The sequence below is a fragment of the Cloeon dipterum genome, chromosome 3 (genome assembly GCF_949628265.1).
Source record: "Cloeon dipterum chromosome 3, ieCloDipt1.1, whole genome shotgun sequence".
In the NCBI taxonomy this organism is placed as follows: Eukaryota; Metazoa; Arthropoda; class Insecta; order Ephemeroptera; family Baetidae; genus Cloeon; species Cloeon dipterum.
The window spans coordinates 469581-492441 of NC_088788.1; the positions used below are offsets into that span (position 1 = coordinate 469581).

Genomic DNA, 22861 nt, shown 5'->3' on the forward strand with positions numbered 1-22861 from the left:
TTCGCTTTTCATATCATGTTACGTTATATTCGAAACGGAATTTTAATTTAAAACTCGTGCTGTCAACTTTTGCAAAACACGCAAACAACATTCTTTCCCATAATATCACACATTTTGTATGAATACAAAAAAAAAGGGAATTAATTCCGCCCCTTGGCAGTAAGACCATTCGTTCGTTCAAGAATGAACGGGCGCCCGCCGCACGAGAGGAGAGTGAGTCGGTCGGTCTGCAGGAATTTCTAGAGGGCACACACACACTCACACACACACGGCTTGGGAAAGAGAGGCGGCGGGCGCGACGATGAGAGTAAAAACGCAGCGTCGCCGCGGGGGAATTTTATCTGGCGATTTGGAACATAATATTTTCCGTCCAATTTGTGAGAAATTGTATAATTTCATCCCTGCGCTCTCGGCAGGCGGGGCCGGTTCGTGGAATTCATCATCACAAAGGGGTTGAGGGAAAATTTCGAGTGTGGCTGTGGCGCGGAGGAGCGCGCGGTGTGCTGTGCATTGAGTCTAATAAGAAGACCTTCACAATACGGGACGATGGACGGCCTTGGGCAGAAGCAATGACGCCGGCTTGTTGAAAAAACTCCGCCCGGCTACACAAGGGGAAGTAGCGTAAAAGAGCGACGAGAAGGAGAGAGAGCGAGTAACATACCAGAACAGGCATAAGGGAAGGGGACATAGTAAAATATACACCAACCCAACAAAGCAAAATTCTCCGTCAGAATATCTGAAAAAATGGTTAAAATCCATTAAAACTCCAACCAACAGCGATTTAAAGTAAAATTCTTGCTAAAAAAATTCAAATCAAGCGATAAGTGGGCGTGTCTCACTCATTTCTCGCGAATTCGGCACTCCATCAGGTTGGCAACTCAGCAGGTACAAAATATTTTCATTGTGGCGCTAGTGGCGCCTGCGATTGTAGCTGTGTTGCTATTATTGCTGATGCTGCTACGGAGGCCGCAGTACATAGCGCCCGAGACGAGGTGATAATCGGGCGAAAACGCGCGAGCCGACGCACTAGTAGGCAGACAGCAGCAGTGGCCGACAGCCCGAGGGTGCCGCCGAGGTCCGAACGCGCCGAGCGGCCGTGACACGATGCCGACGCGCCGAAAAGAGTGACACACTGCTCGCCCGACACCCTCTTCGCACTCTCGCAGTGAGTACACATACTTCTCACCACCAGCGTCCCGCCGGGGGTATTTTCACCATTGGCACCGGCGCCCGATTTTTCCCCCCCGACTTTTTGCCCCGCGTCATACGCACACAGCGGGCGGGTGTATGTGTGTAGATTTTGTGTGTGCGCACACTTACGTCATTGGTATTTAAGAGAAAGAAAGATGCGCTCGCGAAAAAGAGTCGCCAGCACCGACCAGGAAAAAGCAACTCGAAAATTAATCAGCAACCAGCCAGCGGCCACGCTTAGCAAAGTAATAGAGTGATTCATTTACTTTTTTCCCGTAATTATTTAAATTTAAAAAGGGAAAGGGATGTTCGAGTATTTAAAAGTTTCGCCTTTAAGTGTGTTGGTGTCGGGAGGGTGGAAGGGGGAGCGGGAGGGAGCAGCCTGAGCCTGCTACTGCGAAGAGGCTGGCAGCATCATTTTCCCTTATTTATTTTTCATCGGCTCCCTGCTTTTATGTTGGGCCGCGCGTCCTTTCATCTCGATGCTCTTTGCTGAATAAAACATGCGCCGAATGCAGCTCGGCGACACGATCAAATTTCGGCTTCAATTGCCAATTGAAATTCGGGGCCAATTATTTCGATGCCTGGCGTTGCGTAGGCGCAAATTGGAATTATTGTAATCGGCTGCTCTCTCTCTCTCTCTCTCTCTCACTCGATCGCTCACATGTCCCGGCACACACACACACACACGCGAGGTGCGCCTTTTTGCCAATTCAAATTCGCTTAGCGTCTTTATTACCAATACAAAATACGCTCGCAGCTTCCATTACAACCAAATCCAGGCGGAAAAAGGTTTAATTTCGCATGGCGGAGGAGCACGGACGCTCTGATTGGCCGAAAATCTCACAGATTCTGCCGCCGCCCAATCAAACGCCCGAAATCCTCCGCCGCGTGAAAATAGATCGCTTTTTGACTGCTTACTACACTCGGAATTCGCCTCGGAGGGTAGAAATTTATTTATTAAAATTCCCTTAGTGCCTGAAGTGACCGATAGATGGCGCCACCGATTTTAAAGCACTTAAAATGATTTCTAAAAATCAGCGGGGGCCAGATGTGCGATAAAATTGGCGATAAAAATTATTTATGACTATTTTAGGGGTTGTAATTAATTATCAGTCCCTCAGGAAGTTTCTTGAGGTGGTTTTTGGGCCGTATTAAACTTTTAACATCGAATCCGAGGTCCAAATTTTCAAATCATGCACTCATTGTTCATTTTGGTGGAAATTTTAATGCGAAGAGTAATAAATTAAGGTCCAGGTGTGATTAAAAAAGGGTCCAATTCATTCAAAAAATGCATCCTTCCATTTCTCGTTACTATTTATCCGCTTGTGGACAGAAAAATGTGGTAAAAAATCAGCGGGGGCCAAATGTGGGATGAAAATTGGTTCGGACTGCGCAGATCCAAGCTGGCGTCTGAATGTGGGAAGCAAAGAGCCGCCGTACAAGCGTCAAGAGTATGTTTTTACGACCCAAAAGACACAATATGCACAATTAATGCAAATTATGCGTCAAAATATTGACCAAAGCATGATTTTTTCACGTGACCGATTTTTCGCGCCAAACTCCACCGGACGCCATATCTGCACGTCGCACGAAGCCGGTCCCCGCTGCTAAAAGTAACCCATTTTTCATTCTTACCAGTTTCTCGCTCCATAAAATTAGTTTTATTATTGAAAAATTGTCAGAGATAAATCTTTTGATAAATGGAAGATAAAATTTTTGACCATGAGATTGTCGAGAGGGCAAAAATTCATTTTATTGCGCAGGAATAGTGAGGAAAAATCTGGTAGCAAACAAGTGAACAGCTTGGAAATAATCCTAGAAGTGGCCTATTTTGTCTAGAATCCACAGCGAATCCACAATAGTAGGATTAAATAATGCATTCCACGAAGGGGTTTCTTGAAAAAAAAAATGATATCAAATGAATTCGTGAATGTCAGGGTGCTACCTGGTGATAATGCGATCAAGATATCGTCGCTGCTGCCCCTAAACCACCTGCAAATCTTCTCTAAAGTGCGAGGGAGCAGGCGTTTTCTTTCTTAACGTAGATAAAAGGTCGGATATAGCATTTGTATAGTAATAATCAGTGTCGCTGCCGGGATTGGAAAATAATAAATGATAAGGAAAAGCTGCTTCTTCCCTCTTCTCATTGTCTGATTACAAAGAAGAGATAAACTCTGCCGCGATAAGTGTAAAATAAGCACTCTTCAAAAAAATTCAATGATAAAAACGATAAAAACAAAAGAGACAAATTCCAGCACTTGCCGCGTTTCCCAATCACGATGCACTCTCACTCAGGTACTTGATAATATTCAATACAACGAAAACATTAGTCAATGGTTGTCAGGCTGTCTATATGTCAAGAGGGTCGTACACGAATTTAGGGATTTATGTGACCTGCGGTGACAAATACAGGGAATAAAGAGACCCCTTACTCCTGAAAAGCCAGGAAAACACGAGGGGAGAGAGCAACTCTCTGACTACCTGCTCAGCGCGGCTTTGAAAAGGTCTATTATTGTGTTCACGTCGGCTGCCTCGTTACTCATCTTTTATCTTTTTTCACACTCCTAGCAGGCGCCAATTCAATTTTCAGTCAGCTTTTACGTAAAAAAATATCGATGCTATTGTTTTCATCCTTAATGCGAAGAATTTATTTCAATATTTTCACAGAATTTGTAAGAATGGCATTGTTTAAAGCTATATATATTTTTCGTGTTTTTTTTTCTCTCTCAGCTTTTGGGTAAGAATAATGAAAAAAGGGACGGTAGAATGGCTTTGTCATTCACTGAAGAAAGAGACAATGGCCCTTGCTTTTGAAAACTTTTAAAAAAATGTACTATTTTGTTTCGCAACACTTGAACCTTTGTTGTTCCCCCCGCTCTTTGCTGTAAGGGGGGTAGTTTACTGCCTCCTCAGGGTCTGCAGTCACAGTGTACTATCAGCTCGAGACTAGAGTGCTTCTCCTCCCGAATCGCATAGCGCACTGCTTTATTGCCATGGACGTAAGAGCCCGGTATCAGGAATATATGCATCATATTCTAAGCATGGATTATATGAGGAGGACTATGCCGAGGTAAATATTTCGATATTGCATGCTCTCCAGTCTATTCAGCCCATTAGCTTTTTAGCCGTTTATTTCGGAATTAAATCTAATTGCAAGCGCTAGCCATTTTTTCACCAAAGCTGTGAGCGAGAGGCCCCGTCGGGGGTAGTTGATTCACTATTTGCGCTCTCTAGCCTCGGTTTCTCGGCACAGCTGCCTCTTCTAAGTTCTAAGAGATAAAGAAAAATTATTTTCATTGCAACGCAAAGCGGGTGGCCGCGATTTTACCCTGAGCTCGGGGATTCTTGCTTTTCTCATCGTGCAAAACCACGTGGGCCGCTTTCTCCTGAGTAGAGCTCGCTTGCTCGCTCGCTCGCTCTCCTTATTCCAGAGTGTACCTGAGTGACAATTTTATTATTAGACGCCTTGGGCCGCGTCTCATCAAGGGAGAAAAGACCTGCGTGCCAGGCGCGTAGATGCAGGTGCATTCTTTTCGAGCGGCCTGTTGCTCTCTTTTTCTTGTTGCTAAACTGCAGCGCCGAATGATCACTAAATAACTAGCAGTGCGCACAGCAGGGGTACCCAGGGTAAAGGTTAACACCGTCAAAACCTTATTAAGAGTATGATTATAATCGGAAATAATTAGCACGACTGCAACGCGTGTAAAATAATTTTATTTATTTTTATTTAAAAAACCTTGTCTAGTTTTTTGTACAAAAATAAAAAATAAGATGCGACAAGGGTTGCATTTTTTACCACCCTGTCTATTTTATCACAGGTTTTTACCAATTTCTTGCGTAAGAAATGAATGTATTCCATATTTTCCATTTGAAAATCTAAATTTCCGGCCGGAGAGTGGTTAAAATTTCCTCTACTGTCTAGATTTTTACTTTTAAATTGCCATTTTCTGCCTTAATTTCTCCAAAAATGTATCTCTGACAATTTTCCAAGTTTAGGTGATGAGCAAATAATTAGAAAATTATTTTAAACTGAGGTGTTAGTTGGAAAATCGCTTTTTATTACTGCACTGCATTTTTTTCATTAAATAAATGTGGTTTTTTGCAACCCTGGCCAGGGAAAAGGGTCAATAATTAAAAAAATTGAGCAGAAAAAATGTCTTTTGGCCTTTAAACACAATCAAACTTCACGTTTATAATTTTTTCAGCCGCGCCAGCCTCAAACGACAGTTCCTTCCTCGCCAATTTTTCAATTGCGCCATTTTTAAAATTAATTTTACTACCTGTTCCAAAAACAGGGTTGCAAAATACCGTTTTTAATTTTTAACTAGCCAATTTTTGCACCTTAAAATTAGTTTTTTAATTATTAGCTTATTACCCCGACTTGAAAAATTGTCAGAGAAAATTTTTTGGAGAAATTGAGGCTATTTTAAAAGGAAATTTTGACCGCTGCGGCCGTAAATTTTAGATTTTCACAGGGGAAAATGGAATAAATTCATTTCTTGCGCAAGAAATTGGTAAAAATAGAGAGGTGAAAAAAACCAAATGCAAGCCTGTCCGAAAAAAATTGCTTGCTCCCTTTCGAGATTGTTGTTTTCGCCCTAAACATGTACTTTCGCCGAGCAGCCAGCACGTATATAACATTCAATTTTGGCGATCTCGTGTAACCTTCTACACGGGCCAGGGGAGAACAGAAAAAAATACAGCCCGCGGCGAGGATTGTTCATGTTCGTGTAGAATTTTTGGCCGTCTCGGGTCTCGACGTCGACGCCGACGACGTGAATCGAACATGCTTTCGCGGAAAATTGCGCGAGCAGCAGCAACGCATAGTTACCCACCAAAAACTATTAGAGAAGAATTCGTACAAAAAAGGCATCCTCCTTATTACATGAAATATTTTATTTTATAGCCAGCGAAATTCCTGCAGCGGCGAATTTAATAAAATTGAAATAGAGAAACCGCAAGGCCAGCAAAGGTCAATGAAAAGTAGTGCCGCCGCCGCCGCGGCCCAACGAAAAACGGAGCAAGTTTCGCTGGTGCTGCATCTCAACGCCGGAGCAGTTGAGGGTTGAGGGGGTGACTATGTCGAGCCGGGGTGGTGCGGTGCGGTGCTCTCTCTCTCTCTCTCTGTTCCATTCTGCGAAAACGAGCCTGTGCCCGCGCCGTGCCGTCTTTCTGGGAAATTCTCTTCTCGCCCCGGTGGCGGTGGAGGCGGAGGCGGCGGCGGCGGGGGTAGGTCGGGGGTTGCTATACCCACGGCGCTGGCCGGGTTGCTACGCAAAAACGGGGCAAGGGCGGGGGCGGGCGGGCGGGCGCGGGGATTCATTCAGCTCTCTTACACACATGCCGTGCCGGGGCGGCGGGCCGGGGGTGGCGGGGGGCGGCCGCATTGTACAGAATATTGATCCCGCTACTCACACACACACACACTCTCTCACACACTCACTTTCCACACCGACGGAGCGAGAGCTGGCCAGGCCTGCGCACCCCGCCCCGTGGTGCCGTGCCGCCCCCGCCCTCCACCCCGGCCCGGAGACAAGTTCAAGGCCCTTTCCTGCTCTGCGTCCGCCGCCCACCGCTCGGCGGGCAGGCAGCCCCCCGCGAAATGGGCCCGGCGCGGCCCTCATTGACTTGCGGCTGGCGCTTCGTCAAATTGGCACTGCGGCGTGCGTTCACATTATTTTTGCTCTTTTACTATTTTTCTCAATGGTGCTCGGTATCGACTCGCTCCACTCGCAGCATCAGCAGCTCTCACGTTGCTGGGCAGAACGCAGAATGAAGTGAGAGTGTGTGTGTGTGCGTGTGCCAGTGAGGATATATTTAAATTATACATACACGCACACACATTGTATGCGAGCGAGCGAGCGGTGTCAGGCCCTGCTCTTCTCTCTTGACGGCCGGCTTCTCGGAATTTATTCGCGTAAAAGGTTTTGCGAATTGCCATCCATTTTTTATTAGGGAAAATTTCATAAAAATATATTTATATTTTTACAAAAGCGGCGGAATTGTAGGAAATGAGCAGAGACAGGCCTGCTGGTACTCAAACCCCAACATCCTGCTGCGAAATTAGAGCACTACTTAATAGATAATGCAGTTTGCCGTAAAATGTGTTCTCTGATCAAAAAATACGGATTTTTTGCTCCAAATTTCATGGAAAATTAGCAAAAACCCTTTTAAAAAGGTTTTATCCTGAAAAAACCAGGAAAATCCTTGTTTCTAATGCATAAACTGATCCCTTAGGATTCAATCGAAGCCAAAATTAACTAATTATCAGCGTAAATTTGTGAGAAAAGTGGCTGAAAAATTAGCATTCTCTCTCTCTCTCTCTCTCTCTCTCTCTCTATTCGAACTTTGATTTTATTTCACTAAAAAAAGTTTGCCTAAAACAATTTTATAGGCTGTTGGACAGATCTCGACCAGAGGAATCAAAATCTGCCAAGAAAATGTGGTCAAGCGCTGGAAATTTTGGAGAAATATAACAGTTGTGTGTTCGAAGCCGGCAACAGATATGACACCACCGTATACTTTCTTAATAAATTTAATTTTATGGCACTTCCGTTGGGATTTCAGACTCAATCCTGCCGCTTGTGTAATCTTCACTTAATTTTCTTTCTTTTGACGTGCTGAAAACCAAAATCAGTCCAGCCAATCGCCGTAGAATCGAGATTTTTTTTTTTTTTTGAAAATAAAATTCTTTTCCGACGTTTTTACAGCGATTGGCTGAACCGATTTTGGTTTTCAGCACGTCAAAAGAGAGAATATTAAGTGAAGAGTGCACATTAGTCTGAAATTGCAGCAAAAGTGCCTTGAAATTAAATTTATTACGAAGTATGCGGTGGCGCCATTGGTCGGTGGCTTCGAACTCTGAAATTTGAAAAATTTGACTCTTGATTTTTTCGAATTGTCAGTACACTTAAAAAGACTCATAAGGAATTGAACTTTAATTTTCTCTGGCCTCAATTAATGCTCATAAAATCCCGAAATTCGCCTAAAAAGAAAATTTGAATTTGAAGGTGCTCTAGTCTAATCACTGTCAGTCTGGCTGTGCGTGACCTTTGACCTCGCGACCTTTCCAATTGAGTGAGTCACACGTGAACGCAAAGTCGAATTTAGAGGCCGACGCAGAAAAGTAAGGGTTTCCGAAGAGTTGTGTGTTTATCCAAGGGAAAAGAGCGAAGTGCATCTCTCTGGCGGCCGCGTCTCGCAACCTCGCAGCACATTTAATTAATCTTATAGAAGAGCGATTGAGCGAGATTTTTCTCGGGCTTATCTGTCGGCCGCGCTGCATCTGGCGCATAACATTCGTTTTAATGCGGTTTATTTGAATGACATTCGCTGCTGGCGGTAAACAAGTCCATTAAAAATGAGCTGCGCTCATCGGCAATTTTCAATGATCAGCATTTTTAATGAATCGACACACTGTTGCTGATTAATTATCGTAATTTTACTTTTCACATAGACTCTGTATGTGTATCACTGACCTTTTGACTTTGCTTCTTCTGCGCTCGCTCGCTCGCTCGCTCATTTCCTCGACAACAAGCTGAAATTCAGTTTCGCCATTTTTGCAAGCTGGCAAATTGCTCAATCTGTGTTTCAAGGAAGACAATGACTGTTTGCTATCATATTTTTCGAATTTTAACGGTTGCATCCTCCTCTTTAGAGCAATTAAGGAAATGAATTGCTTTTGGGGGGATAAAAGTTATGAAAATTTATTAGTAAGAAAATAAAAAATAGTTTTTTTGAGTCTTGAAAGTTAATTTTTATTTTTTTAAAAATTGCAGGTTTTCGAAAGGGGTCTGTGTTTGGCCTGATTAAAATTCACCAGTCGAAAACTGCCTAAATTCAGAAAGCTGATTAAATTTCCAGTTTAATTCCTACTGAGCAAATTTTTCTCGAATTAATCTGAAAATTTTAACTGGCCAGAACCTTTAAAACTTTTTGTTTGGGAAAAAAGGCGGCTCCGCTGTTGGCAAGGGTCTCGGATTTTGATATTTTACAACTCTTGGGACACAATCGATGCACGAGGGATCTTCAGATAATTAATTTAGGGCTGAAGGAAGCAAATTAATTGTAATATCGACCTTAGATTTGATTTTTCTGGGCAGAAAACGTTGGGCACGACTCCAATGACGGTATAATTTTAGCGAAATATTTATTATTTAACCAAAACTCACCCCCTGAGGGATAAGGGTTGATTTCAACCCCCTGAAAACTCTTAAATATTCAAAAGGAACACCAAATCTGCCCGAAAAATGCGTGAATTTAATTTAAATTGGGACTAGACTCTAATTTTAGAGCGAAAAAACACGTTTTTCAGAATTAAAATTAGAATTTCTCAAAAATACGGAAAAAAATTGCCGTAAATTTTTTAAATGTTATTTTTCATTAAATTAGGAACATTTTGGCTATCTCAAAAATATAAAATTTTGTTCAATTCGAATGCAGGAATTATTTTAAATCTCAGGTCAAATGTTAGTGACCTTGACCTTTGACCTAGGAATTTTATCAACGTGGCAAACTTGTTGGGCGTTTAATGTAGATTATTTTAAACACCTTATTCATCAATTAATTTATCTTTACTCAAGCTATAGTAACAATGAATTTCCTGGAAAAAGTGAAATTTCTCAATAAATTGGCCAACTCTTTAAATGAGGCAATTTTTTAATGGTTGTAACATAATTTTTTATGGATTACCTATTAGAATTTACAATTTTATTGCGAAAGTTTCCGTTTCATTTATATATTCCAAGAAATAACGTAGAGCGAAATAATAATTTGTAAACTACTACTATTACTCTATAAGTCGTTTGCTCAATTTTTGTTACATCAATTTTTGGGTCGGTCAACAATCACGAAGGTGTCGCATGGAAACTGCAGCAACAGCATATTACGAAATAAGCAATATCTGCGGCGTCTGGGTCTGGAGCGCGGACGCGGGGCTCTCGACTTCTCGAGGCACTTGTTCTTGTCGGTGCGAAAGAGGAGACTACTACTTAGCCCCTGTCGGCGTGTCTGGGCAATAAATCGGCCAGCGCACGGCGCACGCCAGATTATCAAGCAGTCTCTCTCTCTCTCTCGTCGCTGGCTCTCGAATATAATGTGTACATTGTCGGCAGGCCAGGCAGCGTCAACTCGCGGCGGAATTTATTGCAACACCATGAATGAAACACGCGCGCGATCGATAAATGCAGCGCACCGTCAGCACCGCACCGCAGCTTCAATGGACGCCGGCCGCCATCCGTCGTGTGCACTTTGTGTTTTCCAATTCGGCCTCTCTCTCTCTCTCTCGACACAGAGATAGAGACAAAGAAAGAAAGAGAATCGCATTCCGTCGACGCTTGACTCACACACCGCACGTGCCGTGTTTTGGTATTTTTCTAAATCTGCTCATCGGCTCAGAAAACCTTGTTTAAATCGAGAGAATTTCTTTTACGATTAACTGATTTTCAAAGCTTGCTGACAGAGCCATTCATCAGAGCCGCCGTTTAAATTATTGAGAAATCGGCTAATCAAGCGGCGAGAATGAATTATTGTAAAATCACCATTAATTTCATAATTTACGGAAGTGTTTCTTAAAATTCGAAAACAGTTGGATAAATCGCGATGAGAGAAATCAAAATAAAGGCAAAAGGGGTCCGAGTTTAGCTCTGAAAATCATAGAAATTATTAAAATGAATAAAAATAGCTTTTCTGAGACGATTCTCGAATAAATTATCTTAATTTTGGGTATTTTGATTTTTTCAAAAACATTTAAAGGTTCTCTAAGGGCCAGTTGAAATTTGCTCAATAGGAAAAAACTGTAAATTTAATCAGCTTTCTGTATTTAGGCAATTTTTGACGCTACTATCAACTGCTGAATTTTAATCAGGCCCTTTTCGAAAATCTGCAATTTTTGAAAAAAATTAAAAACAGATTTCAAGACTCAAAAGAACTATTTTTACCTTCTCACAATTAAATTTTCATAATTTTCTCACCCCGGAAGCAATTAATTTCCTTTTAGCTCAAAAAAGAGGGCGTAACCAATCGGAAAAATTGGATTTTGGTCAAAAATTAATCGTTAAGGATTTCCTTTCATGTAATAAAATTTTTTAAAGTAAAAAATCCGTTTAAAGCTGTGGACGGTGTCAATGGAATCAATTTGGCAGCGTCCCATGCAGATGCACGATGACCTTTAAGCTTGAAGCGCGTTATTTGTAGATATATTTATAGTGTTGATTGCTTGGCGACTAATGTCATTGACGATATTTGTTTCAGCTCCATGTTGACGACAAGCTCAAGCCATCAGCCCCCGAAGCAGACGACAGGAGACGGCAGAAGCATGACCTACGACCCCTACCTCAACAACCCGGCGCCCTCTGGCGAGGGAAAAGTACCAGAGTTCCTCAGACCCCTGCCCAAACACGCGACTAGGTAGTAATCGAAATTCGAATTGGACAAACCCTTCCGCCCCGGTGTTGGCGCCGCTTCCTGCCTTGAAAATTGGAATATGGCTGCCTTCGCGCTTTTGACGCTACCGCGTTGCCAAATTCGCGACGAGCAAAGCGAATTTTGGGGCTAGGGAATTGAAATTTATTTATTTCAAGTTTTTATTTGGAAAGATACTGTTTTTACTGTATTTACACGGTCTATAAATTAATTTATTCGTTGTTTTACTCACTTTACGCTTCTAAAAGAGCTGTCAGCTTTATAAATTTAAATTGTTATAAAAAATACCCCAGAAAAACTTGCCTTTGTTGAAAATTAAGAGAAATTTCCTGTAAAATAATGAATTTGTGGTATTTCGTCCTAATTTAGGACACGTCTTCTCCATTCCAAAAACTCAAAACCAGAGTTCTGCTCAATTAAGGATAATATTTCTAATCAGAAATATAAATTATTAAAAAATGTACAAGAAAGTCGTAATTTTAGACAGTTATTTAATTTTCAGGGTTGCAAAAACCCGCATTTTTTTATATTTTACAAGTTTCTTGCAGGCAATGTCGGCTCTACGTTTTCAATAATAATATTTAAATTTTTTGCTCATGACAATTTTTCGTTTGTCTATTTATCTAAAATCTAATGTGCAAATAAAATTTCAGATACGAGCAGAAGCCGGCGTACATGGCGCACTACGGAGGGGAGCAAATGATGAACGTGTACACGTCGCTGTCCGGGCCACAGGCCAACGTCAACCTGATGCACAACAAACGGCAACCGATTCAGTACTTACCGCAACCAGTCTACATGGATTCGATCATGCCTTACCACCCCCAACTGGTGCCACACACCCTCTCCAGCCTGAGCATGCACGCTCCGCACCCTCAGCAGCACCAAATGCGGCACATGCCGCGCCACATGCCGCCTCGCACGAGTGTCTCCTTCTACCACCAGCCTTCTACCAGGACGGTGACCCTGCAGGACACCCGGCCGACGCCCGTGCTGAAGCACATACACGTGCTGCCGCCACCCGCGCCTTCGCCGCCCCAGAAGACGCGTCCGCAGCCGCCGCCGCCGCCGACAGCGGCGGCGGCTGCTGCGTTCAAGGTGCCGTCCGGCAAAGAGGGTTCGCTCAAGCACCGCATCCTGACGCGGCCCGAGGCGGAGGAGGCGCCGCCCGCCAGCGTGCCGGACGACCTCAGCCCGGCCGCCGACCCCGTCCTGTCCGCCTCCTTCGGCCGCACGGTCGCCGACGTCGGCATGACCGCCGCCGACTTCGGCCTGCAAACCTCCTCCACCGACACCACGCCCTGGAACGCGAGGAAACCCGAGTTCGCGCGCGGCACGCTCATCGTCATGCCTCACAAGAAGGTCAAGGTCGAAGACCTGCGCACCGAGGACTTCGTCACCGCCGCCCAGGTCAACCCAAAGGTCAGCCTCAACCCTTCCACGGTGGTGCGGATCGTCCAACAGGGAGCGCACGCAGTCCTACATTTGCGCCTTGGGCCGGACCAAAAGGTTAGTCCATTTTATTCGTCAAAATTAAATCGTTAGCGATAGTTTAAATTTATTTTTAGATAATTTAGAAGGGAAATATTTTTTTCTGGGCTTGTACTCATTGCGGAACCGTTCAATCAGCTAATTAAAGTGGAATTATAGTGAATTACAGTTAAAAAAATAATAATTTTCGAGAAAATCGGCCCCAACATTGGTTTAAGCGGAGAATTCTCAAAGGTATTTTGCAATTCCGTTTTTCACTGAATTTCCGCATTTCCCGAAATAAAGACTCACACTGACAGATAGATCTCGATCAGAGGCTTCCAAATCGTGTGAGAAAACATGATCAAGCGCTGGAAATTTCAGAGAAAACTGTGAAAAACCATCTGATTGGCCGACAGAGGGGGGCGTGGCACGCACTTTTCCGCTCTCGCTTTTCTTTTCGTTTACACAAGGCGACCGGTGCGCTATGTAATAAATTTTCATAACTTTTCTCACCCTGGAAGCAATTAATTTCCTTTGCCATGTTTAAAAAAGGGGCGTAACCGGTAAAATTTACAAAATTGGATTTTCCGGAACCTTTTTGTCAGAAGTATAATTTGAAATAAATACGGATAGGCACACTTTTCATGAAATATCATTTTAAAAGAAAAAAAAATGCTTATCATTCCACTTTAAGAGCACGCACCAGCGTAAAGCGTTAGTAAGAAATGATATGTTTATCAGAAGCGTTTCTCGTATATCCGCTTGGCTGGGTTTTATCTGAACTCATTTACTAGGCAGAGCTGTTTATTTCTCATAGGAAAACACCAAAAAAGCGATTTAATTACGCCCCCAACTGTTTCAGCCGTTGCTATTTGTATGAAATGTACGCTTGGGAAAGGTTAAAGTTTAACTATTTGCTAATTTACAACGAGGAGGAAAGTGACGGATAATATCGAAACACAAAGCGAGATTGAGCAAATGAACACATCGCCGTCACTAAGCAACCTACCATATTTTGTCCTCCAAACGCGGAACCGCTGCGTTTGCTGCGCAGAATTAGATTTCCACGTATTGTGATTATAGTTATTCCTGGCTGGAAATTAGCGTCATGCGCAATTCAAAGTCCCGTTTAAAAATAAAGTGTTGATAACAAAAAGTAGATTTTTATCTTGCTGTAATGCAATCAAAAGTGCGTTGAGTCAGAGCCGGTTTCTAATTTTTCTGATTTGAATCAAAACTCACTTATTGTGTTATATCTTTTTTAGTCTGTTTAATTCTTGGGGCTATTCTGGCCTCTGGGATGACTATTTCAATCCGATTTCTAATTTCTCATTAATTTTTACGGATTTCCTGCACTTTCCAACGCATGCTAAGCCTCCAATTTAAATTTTCCCAAGAACCACGCCCCCGAATCAAAATTTCCGTGAATTCTGAGTCGAGTTTTGTTTATTTTCTCGCTCTTTATGACACGTTCCACACCTTCTTTTGTAATTTTCCTCAAATTCCCGCCCCCGATTCGAGATTCCCACGGGTTCTTTCAGTAAAATCGTTCAATGTTTGTCGTGCCACGCCTCCTTTTCCGTTCTCCAGAAAACCAGGCCCTCCAATCCAAAATTTCATCGATTTTTCTCACAATTTTACGACTACACCGAGCTTTGCAACACGAGCCACGCCTCTTTCTTAAAAATTCCTAGGAACCACGCCCACATTTATCGAATTTTTTAGTTGAAGACCGTGTTTGACGAAGTTACTGAGCCCACTAATCGATTCCTGAGGGTCGAATTAGGTATAGTGGAGGTTTTTTCCGACCAAAAAGTCCAGTGCGGCGTGCGAACCGTTTTTTCCCGCCAAAACAATATGAATGCGAGAACTGCGCAAGCGTCAGAGCTGGCTGGATCTGACAAAGAAGTCATTCGTACAGGCAAGAAGTGCTCAAATCAGCTCTGACGCATGCGCAGTTCTTGCATTCATATTGTTTTGGCGGGAAAAAAGTTCGCACGTCGCGCTGCACTTTATTTAACGGAAAAAACATCCTTTTTACCTAATTCGACCCTCAGGAATCGATTGGTGGGCTCGGAAACTTCGTCAACGAACACGTAGGATGCTACTCGATTTCAGTAATTTAATTTCAAATAATTTTAATTCATTTTAATGTGACAAAAATTTTCTTTTTTTTCAGACAACTGAAATGGCCGTGGTGTTGGAGCACCCGCTTTTCGTTAACGGCAAGGGTTGGGCGTCGGTGAGGCCGGACCTAAGCGAGTCGCTGTACAATCTTCCGGTGGAGCAGCTGAGAGAGAACGACACTTGCATTTTTATGACGCTGCGGAGCGAAGAGTCGAAGAGCAGCGTGAAGCGGCGGTGGTCGGCGCCGGCCGTGAACGGAATCACAACAGACAAGGACCAAGACTGCCCCCAACCGCCCCCGGCCAGACGCATGAAGCACTGACTTCTCAGGGTTCGGCTCAAACCCGGAACCCTCCTCTCATTACGACTGTTGTAATTTATGATTTTCATAATTCGTTCTCGGCAGTTGCCACACCCGAGATCTCTGGCAGAATTAAAAGGTTTTTAAATTCATCGTTTTAATTAGAGCTCCATCCATCGATTTTCTAAAAACTTTGGTACCTGACACGTAGCAAACACAAACCAGAGATCTTGAACGGCGGAAATCCTTCTCTTTGAATGTAAAAAGAGAGAAAGCACAAATATATTTGATCCATAAATGTTTAGCACGGAAAGCTGAATAAAAAAACATGAATTTATGCTGGAGTCCCAAGACGAAATTCGAAGCCATGAGCGCGGGAAATAAATAAACTGTGAAATTCGCGTTCGGAGACATCTGCTGATCAGTCACGTGACTCAATCCAGCCGTCTCATTGGCTAAGAGAAAGCACGCACATCATAGCCTAGATGCGTGCGCATCTCTATCCTCCAATCAGATGACGGGATTGGGTCACGTGACTACTCCAACAAAGATTTTTCCTTCGATTATAATTAAAAAATTACTATATTTTTTGCCGAAGAGGGGGGCGTAACCGAGGTATTGCAATATTATGGCAGCGCACCACGCCTTCTATGAGCGGCGAGCAGCGAACTCTTGCCTCACGTGTTGTAATCCCTCGGTTACGCCCCCCCCCCTCCGCTCAGACCGCTTTATTTCCCGCGCTTTTGTTTTCAAAAAATGCTGTTGGCATTCGATTGACTTCAGTAATTCTGAATTGTAAGAGAATTCGTCTCTCCCAACGACCGATTCAAGACCATTCATTGAACTGTACATTTGATTATATGATTTATGTGATATAGATAACGTTTTTTTCTCCGTCATTATGGAATCTCATATCATGTGTATTAACGGTGTAAAGTGTTATTAATTTTACTCTGAATTGAGCACACTGCCTCTTTTTCTGCTGTGTTTCAAATGTTTAAATAATAATTATTGCTTTGTGTGCCAACGAAAGAAAAGAAATCTCGCGAATCAAAAGATCAGAGCACAATATATTTGAAACAAAACTGAAACTGGCTGGTTTTGGGCCGAGTAGACTCGGTCTCGTAGCAGCTTTAAGTGTGTCACCTCGGCAATATTGCTGGACTTTAAATATATATATATTATCAGAGATGGCAAGTATTGAACAGAAGAGTACAACTTGTATGCTAATTTTAAATTTATATAAACCAACTCACACAAACACACACACACACACACACGGTGTAGTAATCTCATCACGAGACAATCTTAAAACGAAAAATTGTTCCATGCTTTCAAGTCATTGTAAATGTGAGAAAATCCGCGTGTAACAAACAAACTGAGACAGACGCGACGCGACGCGAACACAGGGCGCCAAAGTACAGTGCGAGTGTGGTGAGAGTACACATGACGAGTGCCTTTTTACAATTATTGCAGACAGACAGACAGAAAAAAACAGACCTACGAGAATGGGTGTGTGTAAAATATTGATGAGAAAATTTTAATAAGTACCATGCAGAAAGAACAGTGCGTGAAGCGAATGCAAGCAAATATTTAATAATAATGAAAAAAAAATAATGTTTCCTGCCAGACAAAATACAATTCTATATATTCACGATTCTAAAGCAGCAGAAGTAAATTTAATTAATGTTGACGTGGATCAGCAACAAACTAGATGTACGAACATTTACTCGATGTAAGCTCAATGAACAGCCGAAGGGGACAACAGGACGAAATTTCATAGACTGGCGATTTTAATTATTCCAAATTTTTCGTGAATGGTCGAATATCTTGAATTGCACAAAAACTTCTTGCTCCATTTAAAATCAAGGGAATTCATTGACGCACCTGTTTATCCGAAAATATGGCGGTTTTTCGCTACAATTCTCTGAGAGAATTTATATTTATACAAAAATTTAACGGCTTTTTTATAGTTTTAATTTTTTTTAAGTGAAAGACCGTCTGTGACGAAGTTTCTGAGCTCACCAATCGATTCCTGAGGGTCGAATTAGGTAAAATGGATGTTTTTTCCCGCCAAAAAGTGCAGCGCGACGCAAGAATTTATTTTCCCGCCAAAATCATATGAATGCGAGAAGTGCGCATGCGTGAGAGCCACAAAGTCACTCTCTGCAAGTGCTCCAAACCAGCTGTGACGCATGCGCACTTCTCGCTTTTGGCGGGAAAATAGTTCGCACGTCCCGCTGCTCTTTTTTAACGGAAAAAACGTCCACTTTACCTAATTCGGCCCTCAGGAATCGATTGGTGAGCTCAAAAACGTCGCCAAAGACAGTCTTTAAACTCAAGCATAAATTATTTTCCGCGAAATTAGGCTCTGTATGTGATGTAAATAAGAAAACTTCATTTTTTCTTCGGATTAACAGGTGTTTTGTTCGCATTGCACGGCACACAACTAACAATCTCCATAATGTAGATAACCTTAAGTCGACTGAAAAAATGTGCAAACCTCCTCCTCAACTGCACCTGTGATTTGAAGATAAAGCCGTAAAAATGTACAGTAACTGTTACATATATGTATTGGGAAGGAAAAGAAACAATCGCCAGTCTAGCAAAGTTTATTAATGTTAGGGAAGGGCGCGAAGGAAGATTTTAATTCATAAAACAATATGTACTATTGTTGCTGTAAGAGAAAATAATATAATTGATTTTGCGTTTGACACGGCGATGAGTTGGATTGTTGCTTCTGCGCTGCTGCGAGAGAGAGAGAGTGCGGATCGAGAGATAGCGAATTAAGGGAATGGGAATGCGCGCGCGTGTTACTATATCCACTGGCATGGCGAAGACATGCGTGTCCTGCAATTGGGAGTGAATCAAACAGATGTTATATTTTTGTTTTCACGTCTATGAGAAAGAATAAAAGCGATACTGTCAAAAAACCGCAATCCTTTCTGCATTTTATTTCTTTACTTCACCAGCTACACGACTTTATCAAACAAACATAATTGAAAATTCAGATCTGAATTTTTGGATGCTATAATAAAAAGAACCAGTTGTTACAATAAAAATTCTAATTTTTCAAATTAAATAGGATTTCAGGTAAGGAGATACTCCTCACAACTTTGCAACCACCTTTCTAAATAATTTACAGTGCTCCTTAGGTCAATTTTGGCTTAAAATGGATCCTAGGGGATGATTTAATGATCAAGGCAACAAAGATTTTCCAGGATTTTGCAGAATCGATCGAATTTGACTGAACATATTTCCTTTTTTCGGATAATCTGGCGAAACGGGGCTGTCGGCGCTCAAAAAAATTAGAATATCTCTAATTAGAACATTAAAATTTGTACCAAACGTTTCTTACGTAAATAACCACCAAATTTAAAATTTAAACCTCATTTTTAAATTTATAAATTTGCGTTATTTTTTATTATTCCAAAAACGAAATTTTAATATTTTTCTTAGTATTATAAGATAAAATGTTGCCGTAAATGTGTGTAATATGAGTACAAAATTTCAAGATTATGGAACTTTTATTTTGTAAGATATGGAGCTTCAAAAAGGTTGAAAAATGATTTTTTAGCTCAGGTAAATAATAATAATAATAAAATAAAATTGTACGATTGGCCGATCTTGACATCTAGAGCAGCTGCGGATAATCCCTGAGGGGAGAAAAAGACTTTCAGAGCAGGTAAGAAATCGAACCCTCGCGTCAGGGTAGCCTTCAAACGATCCATATAAATAAATTCCAATTTTTAACCACGTATCTGTTCGATCGGCAAGATTTGCTCACCGTTGCAACGTCCAAGTCGAGAGCTTTCAGATTATGCACCCTTTTGGAAGCCATCAGGTCGCTCAGGTAGCACACTGATGTGTCCAAATTCTTTTATCAGCGGTAATATTTGGAAACCAAGACTGTAACTTGTAATTGCGGCTTTCTAACGAAATCGTTCCATCTCGTTTATTATAATTGACACTCAATTAGAATAAATTTGTGTGCAAAACATAAAAAACTAATTTTAAAAATATAAATATCTCTCTAATCCTGCAATTAAAAATTCCCTGTATTTTTTTAAATCGTTTTTAGTACAGGCAAATTAATATAAATTTTATGCAATATTTACTAGGCTTAAATTTTCCATAAAAATTCAAGAAAATGATATTGGTTGCAAAATTTTCAGAATAATAATTAATTAATTTGATTGGATGAGCTGAGTTGTATCCATTCATTGGTAGTCGCGCCAAGGACTTGATTCATTAAATTTGAGGTCGCCGGATCGGTGGCAAAGGACGCGGCGGCTACACAACTAATTTGCAAGAGAATATGCAACGAGGTCATTACCACACGCAATTAATCTATTGAAAAGCAATGGCGGCGTCTCCTCATCAGCAAGCGAAAATAATAATCTGTCTAATCAGAATGGCCAGCCGGGGAGGGAATTGATTAACTAAGTCGAGAGCGGCTGGCGGTCACACCGGCGCGACTCTTTATTGTTTATTTACACTTTCGTTGTGTTCATTGCACACGCGGGCTTTGAAAACGAAACGCTATCATTAATTTAAATTACCGGTTCCCAGTAGTATTCAAGGACGCGCGCAATGCTTCAGTTCAAATTCGAAAAATTCGCAGGGCATTGACTGCAATTAGTCGCAAAATAAAATCAGAGAATATCTTTGGTCCTTGTTGCCAGACGAAACGCAGATTTTTGCTCGGTTCTCGTTGAAATTGCGAAGAGGAAATCCTGCTGGCTGCATTTTGGGAGCCGGTAGTCCGCCTGATTCGAGATTGCCGATGAAAATCGATCCAGCGCCCGATGAATAGATTAGACAGCTGCGACTCGCCCAACGAAAAACTGCTGACCCGATTACGACTGAAATTGCAAATTAGCCAAAGCCAGGGACGCCAGGACGCACACTCAATCGATTAAACTCAGTAATAAAACGATCAGATCAATAAAAATGTGTTTTTCAAATGAAAATGCGGTTGAAATAAAAAAAGAAAATCTTCAATATCACGGAATTTAAATTCATTCAACGCGCAATTTTATGGCGAGTCTAAAAAACTTTAGTTTTTTACTCTACGACCCATAGGAGCCAAGTAATTAATTTTTAAACTTGAAAAAACGCGATTTGTGACATTTCAATTTTTTGTTTTTGGGGCCCAGGCGGAGCCGTATGGGCCGGACGGCGCCGATTTGGGTTTCAATCGATGCCCCTTGGTGATGCGCGTCCGCTCGTGTGCGGTTTTCTAAAATCAGACCATTTTTTTAATTTTTTACGATTTTTGTTCGGCCAATTTTTCGAAAGAGTCAAAATTTTACAAAAAATGGTTTTATTTTTGTTAAAATTCGGCCGTTTGTTTAATCGTCGACCACGACCCTTCATCGGATAGGTCTAGGGAAGGGCTTTGACCTGTGGTAGTCAAACGACTTTTTCAGGGTACGCCGACCTGAGATCCGCTCCCAGGCTGGTTTTTAATGCTTTTTCAGTAATTTCGAGCACATTTAGCGATATACTAGACGACATTTTTACATCCCTGCCTGTCACTGACCTTCCTCAGGTCACGCTACCTGATGAATTTTTTGTGTTTTTGCCGGCGCCGTCGCTTTTATTTGGGTCTTTTGGTCAATTTCGCCGCCTCGACGGATAGTTCTCCTAAAGGCCCAAGAGAAAACCAAGAGAAATTGACAAAATACCGAATAAATTTATCTAAAGTACACAAATAGTCATGCTAAAGCTCGAATTAAGAGTTATCAAAAGAGTTAAATCGGATATTTAAAAGCATTGAAGGGCAGAATTGCGTGAAACTGTTGATTTTGATGTTAAAATGTGTGTGGAAAGGCTTGCCTTGGTTTGCTCTCGCCACGGCCAGCAAACACACAACATTAACATGCAATTTGGGCCGATTCTCGATAAGCGCGCGGCAGACTCATTATTTAAATTAGAAAGGGAAATGCGGCAAATCGCTAGTTTTTACTTTTACGCGTTCCGAAGGGTACATAAATGATGATACAGCAACAGCGCAGCCTCCAATTAGTCGTTACGAAAAAGGCGCGGATCAAATAGTTTCAATCGATGTAATTAGAGCAGGGGAATCCAAAATGAACGGACCATTGCAATGAATGATGAAAGAGGAATTCACTTCAATCCCTCCTCTTTGCTAAACTATTTATTTTAAATAGGATTGATACTGTACATCCTGGGAAATGCTTGTTAGCAGCGCATTAACTCGTCCCTTGGGATTCAGTTGAAGCCTAAATTGATCTAAAATTGTTGAGAAAAGTGGCTGCAAATGGTGAGGAGTGTCTCCTTACTTGAAATAATATTTTATTTCACTAAAAAAGAGTTTCCCTAAAAGGTTTTTATACAGATCTCGACCAGAGGAATCGAAATCTGCCAAGAAAATGTGCTCAAGCGAAGGAAATTTGGGAAAAAATTCGAAATATTTGAATTTTTCCCTTTTTTACTATTGCAAATTGTAGAATAAATTGTTTATCGATCAACAATTGAAATAATTTATAATTGTCACCCTGATCGATCCACTTAAATTATTTAAAAATTCCGTGACGATTGGAAGCTCAGAAAAAGTCGAACATCTAAATTTCAAAGCCCTCTGGTCAGTGTTTTTGGCCAAAAATGTAGCTTTATTCAGCTTTTTTCAGACTAAAAATTCAGTCTAGCAAAATTTCAGCTAGAAACTAGGTCATAAATAGTTAGCAAAAAATAGGCTTGACTCAATTCAAAAAAATTAAAATATCCTTGGGCACTTTAGAGGACAAAAATTTGTTTTAATTTTGAGTAAATTTTAATAATATATGGTTTTTTAACTAAGAAGAAGAATTTAATTGCTGTCCACTGCATTTCTCATTATCTAAAATTATGATAATAACAAGGTTTTAATTAAAAAGCTTTTGAAAATATGTTTTATAGCATTAAAAAAATTTTAGGTCGCATTTCAGTGATTTAATCGAATTTTTTTAAATAATTAGGCTATACCAGAATTTAAGGCATTCATTTTATAAAAGAAAAATACTCACTCCTGAAACCTTGCTTTTCATAAAAGATTTTTAATTATCCGAGAGTAATTCACAAACAAAAAATACGGATTTTGATTTTAATTGTGCGAAAAATTCGTTGACAAAGCGCGGAATGCACATTTTACATATTCGTCTAACTGTTTCAAAATGCAGCAAGGTGATTTGCAAAATGCAGAATTCCGTCGGCGCGAAACGGCGAAATCGGCGGTGTGGAGGGGGAGGGGGGCGGCTTTGTGCAGCTTCCGGTGCGGCTGCGGAGCCGCTGGAGCCGCCGGAGCCGGAGTCGCGGAGGCGTCAATCGAGTGTTGGTCGT

General features: G+C 41.5%; 1 protein-coding gene across 1 annotated transcript; it reads left to right on the top strand.

Moving 5' to 3' along the window:
- Positions 1-905: 905 nt before the first annotated feature.
- Positions 906-18456, top strand: Atx-1 (Ataxin 1). Its single transcript, XM_065484086.1, has 4 exons — positions 906-1165; positions 11446-11601; positions 12270-13125; positions 15269-18456. Exons 2-4 carry the CDS (start codon positions 11450-11452, stop codon positions 15536-15538), a joined length of 1278 nt encoding a protein of 425 aa, XP_065340158.1. The 5' UTR covers positions 906-1165; positions 11446-11449; the 3' UTR covers positions 15539-18456.
- Positions 18457-22861: the final 4405 nt, after the last annotated feature.

Coding starts and splice junctions, on each gene's coding strand:
- Atx-1 (XM_065484086.1), top strand. CDS start 11,450: ATGTTGACGACAAGCTCAAGCCATCAGCCCCCGAAGCAGACGACAGGA. Junction 11,602..12,269: donor CTGCCCAAACACGCGACTAG/GTAGTAATCGAA, acceptor ATAAAATTTCAG/ATACGAGCAGAAGCCGGCGT. Junction 13,126..15,268: donor GCCTTGGGCCGGACCAAAAG/GTTAGTCCATTT, acceptor CTTTTTTTTCAG/ACAACTGAAATGGCCGTGGT.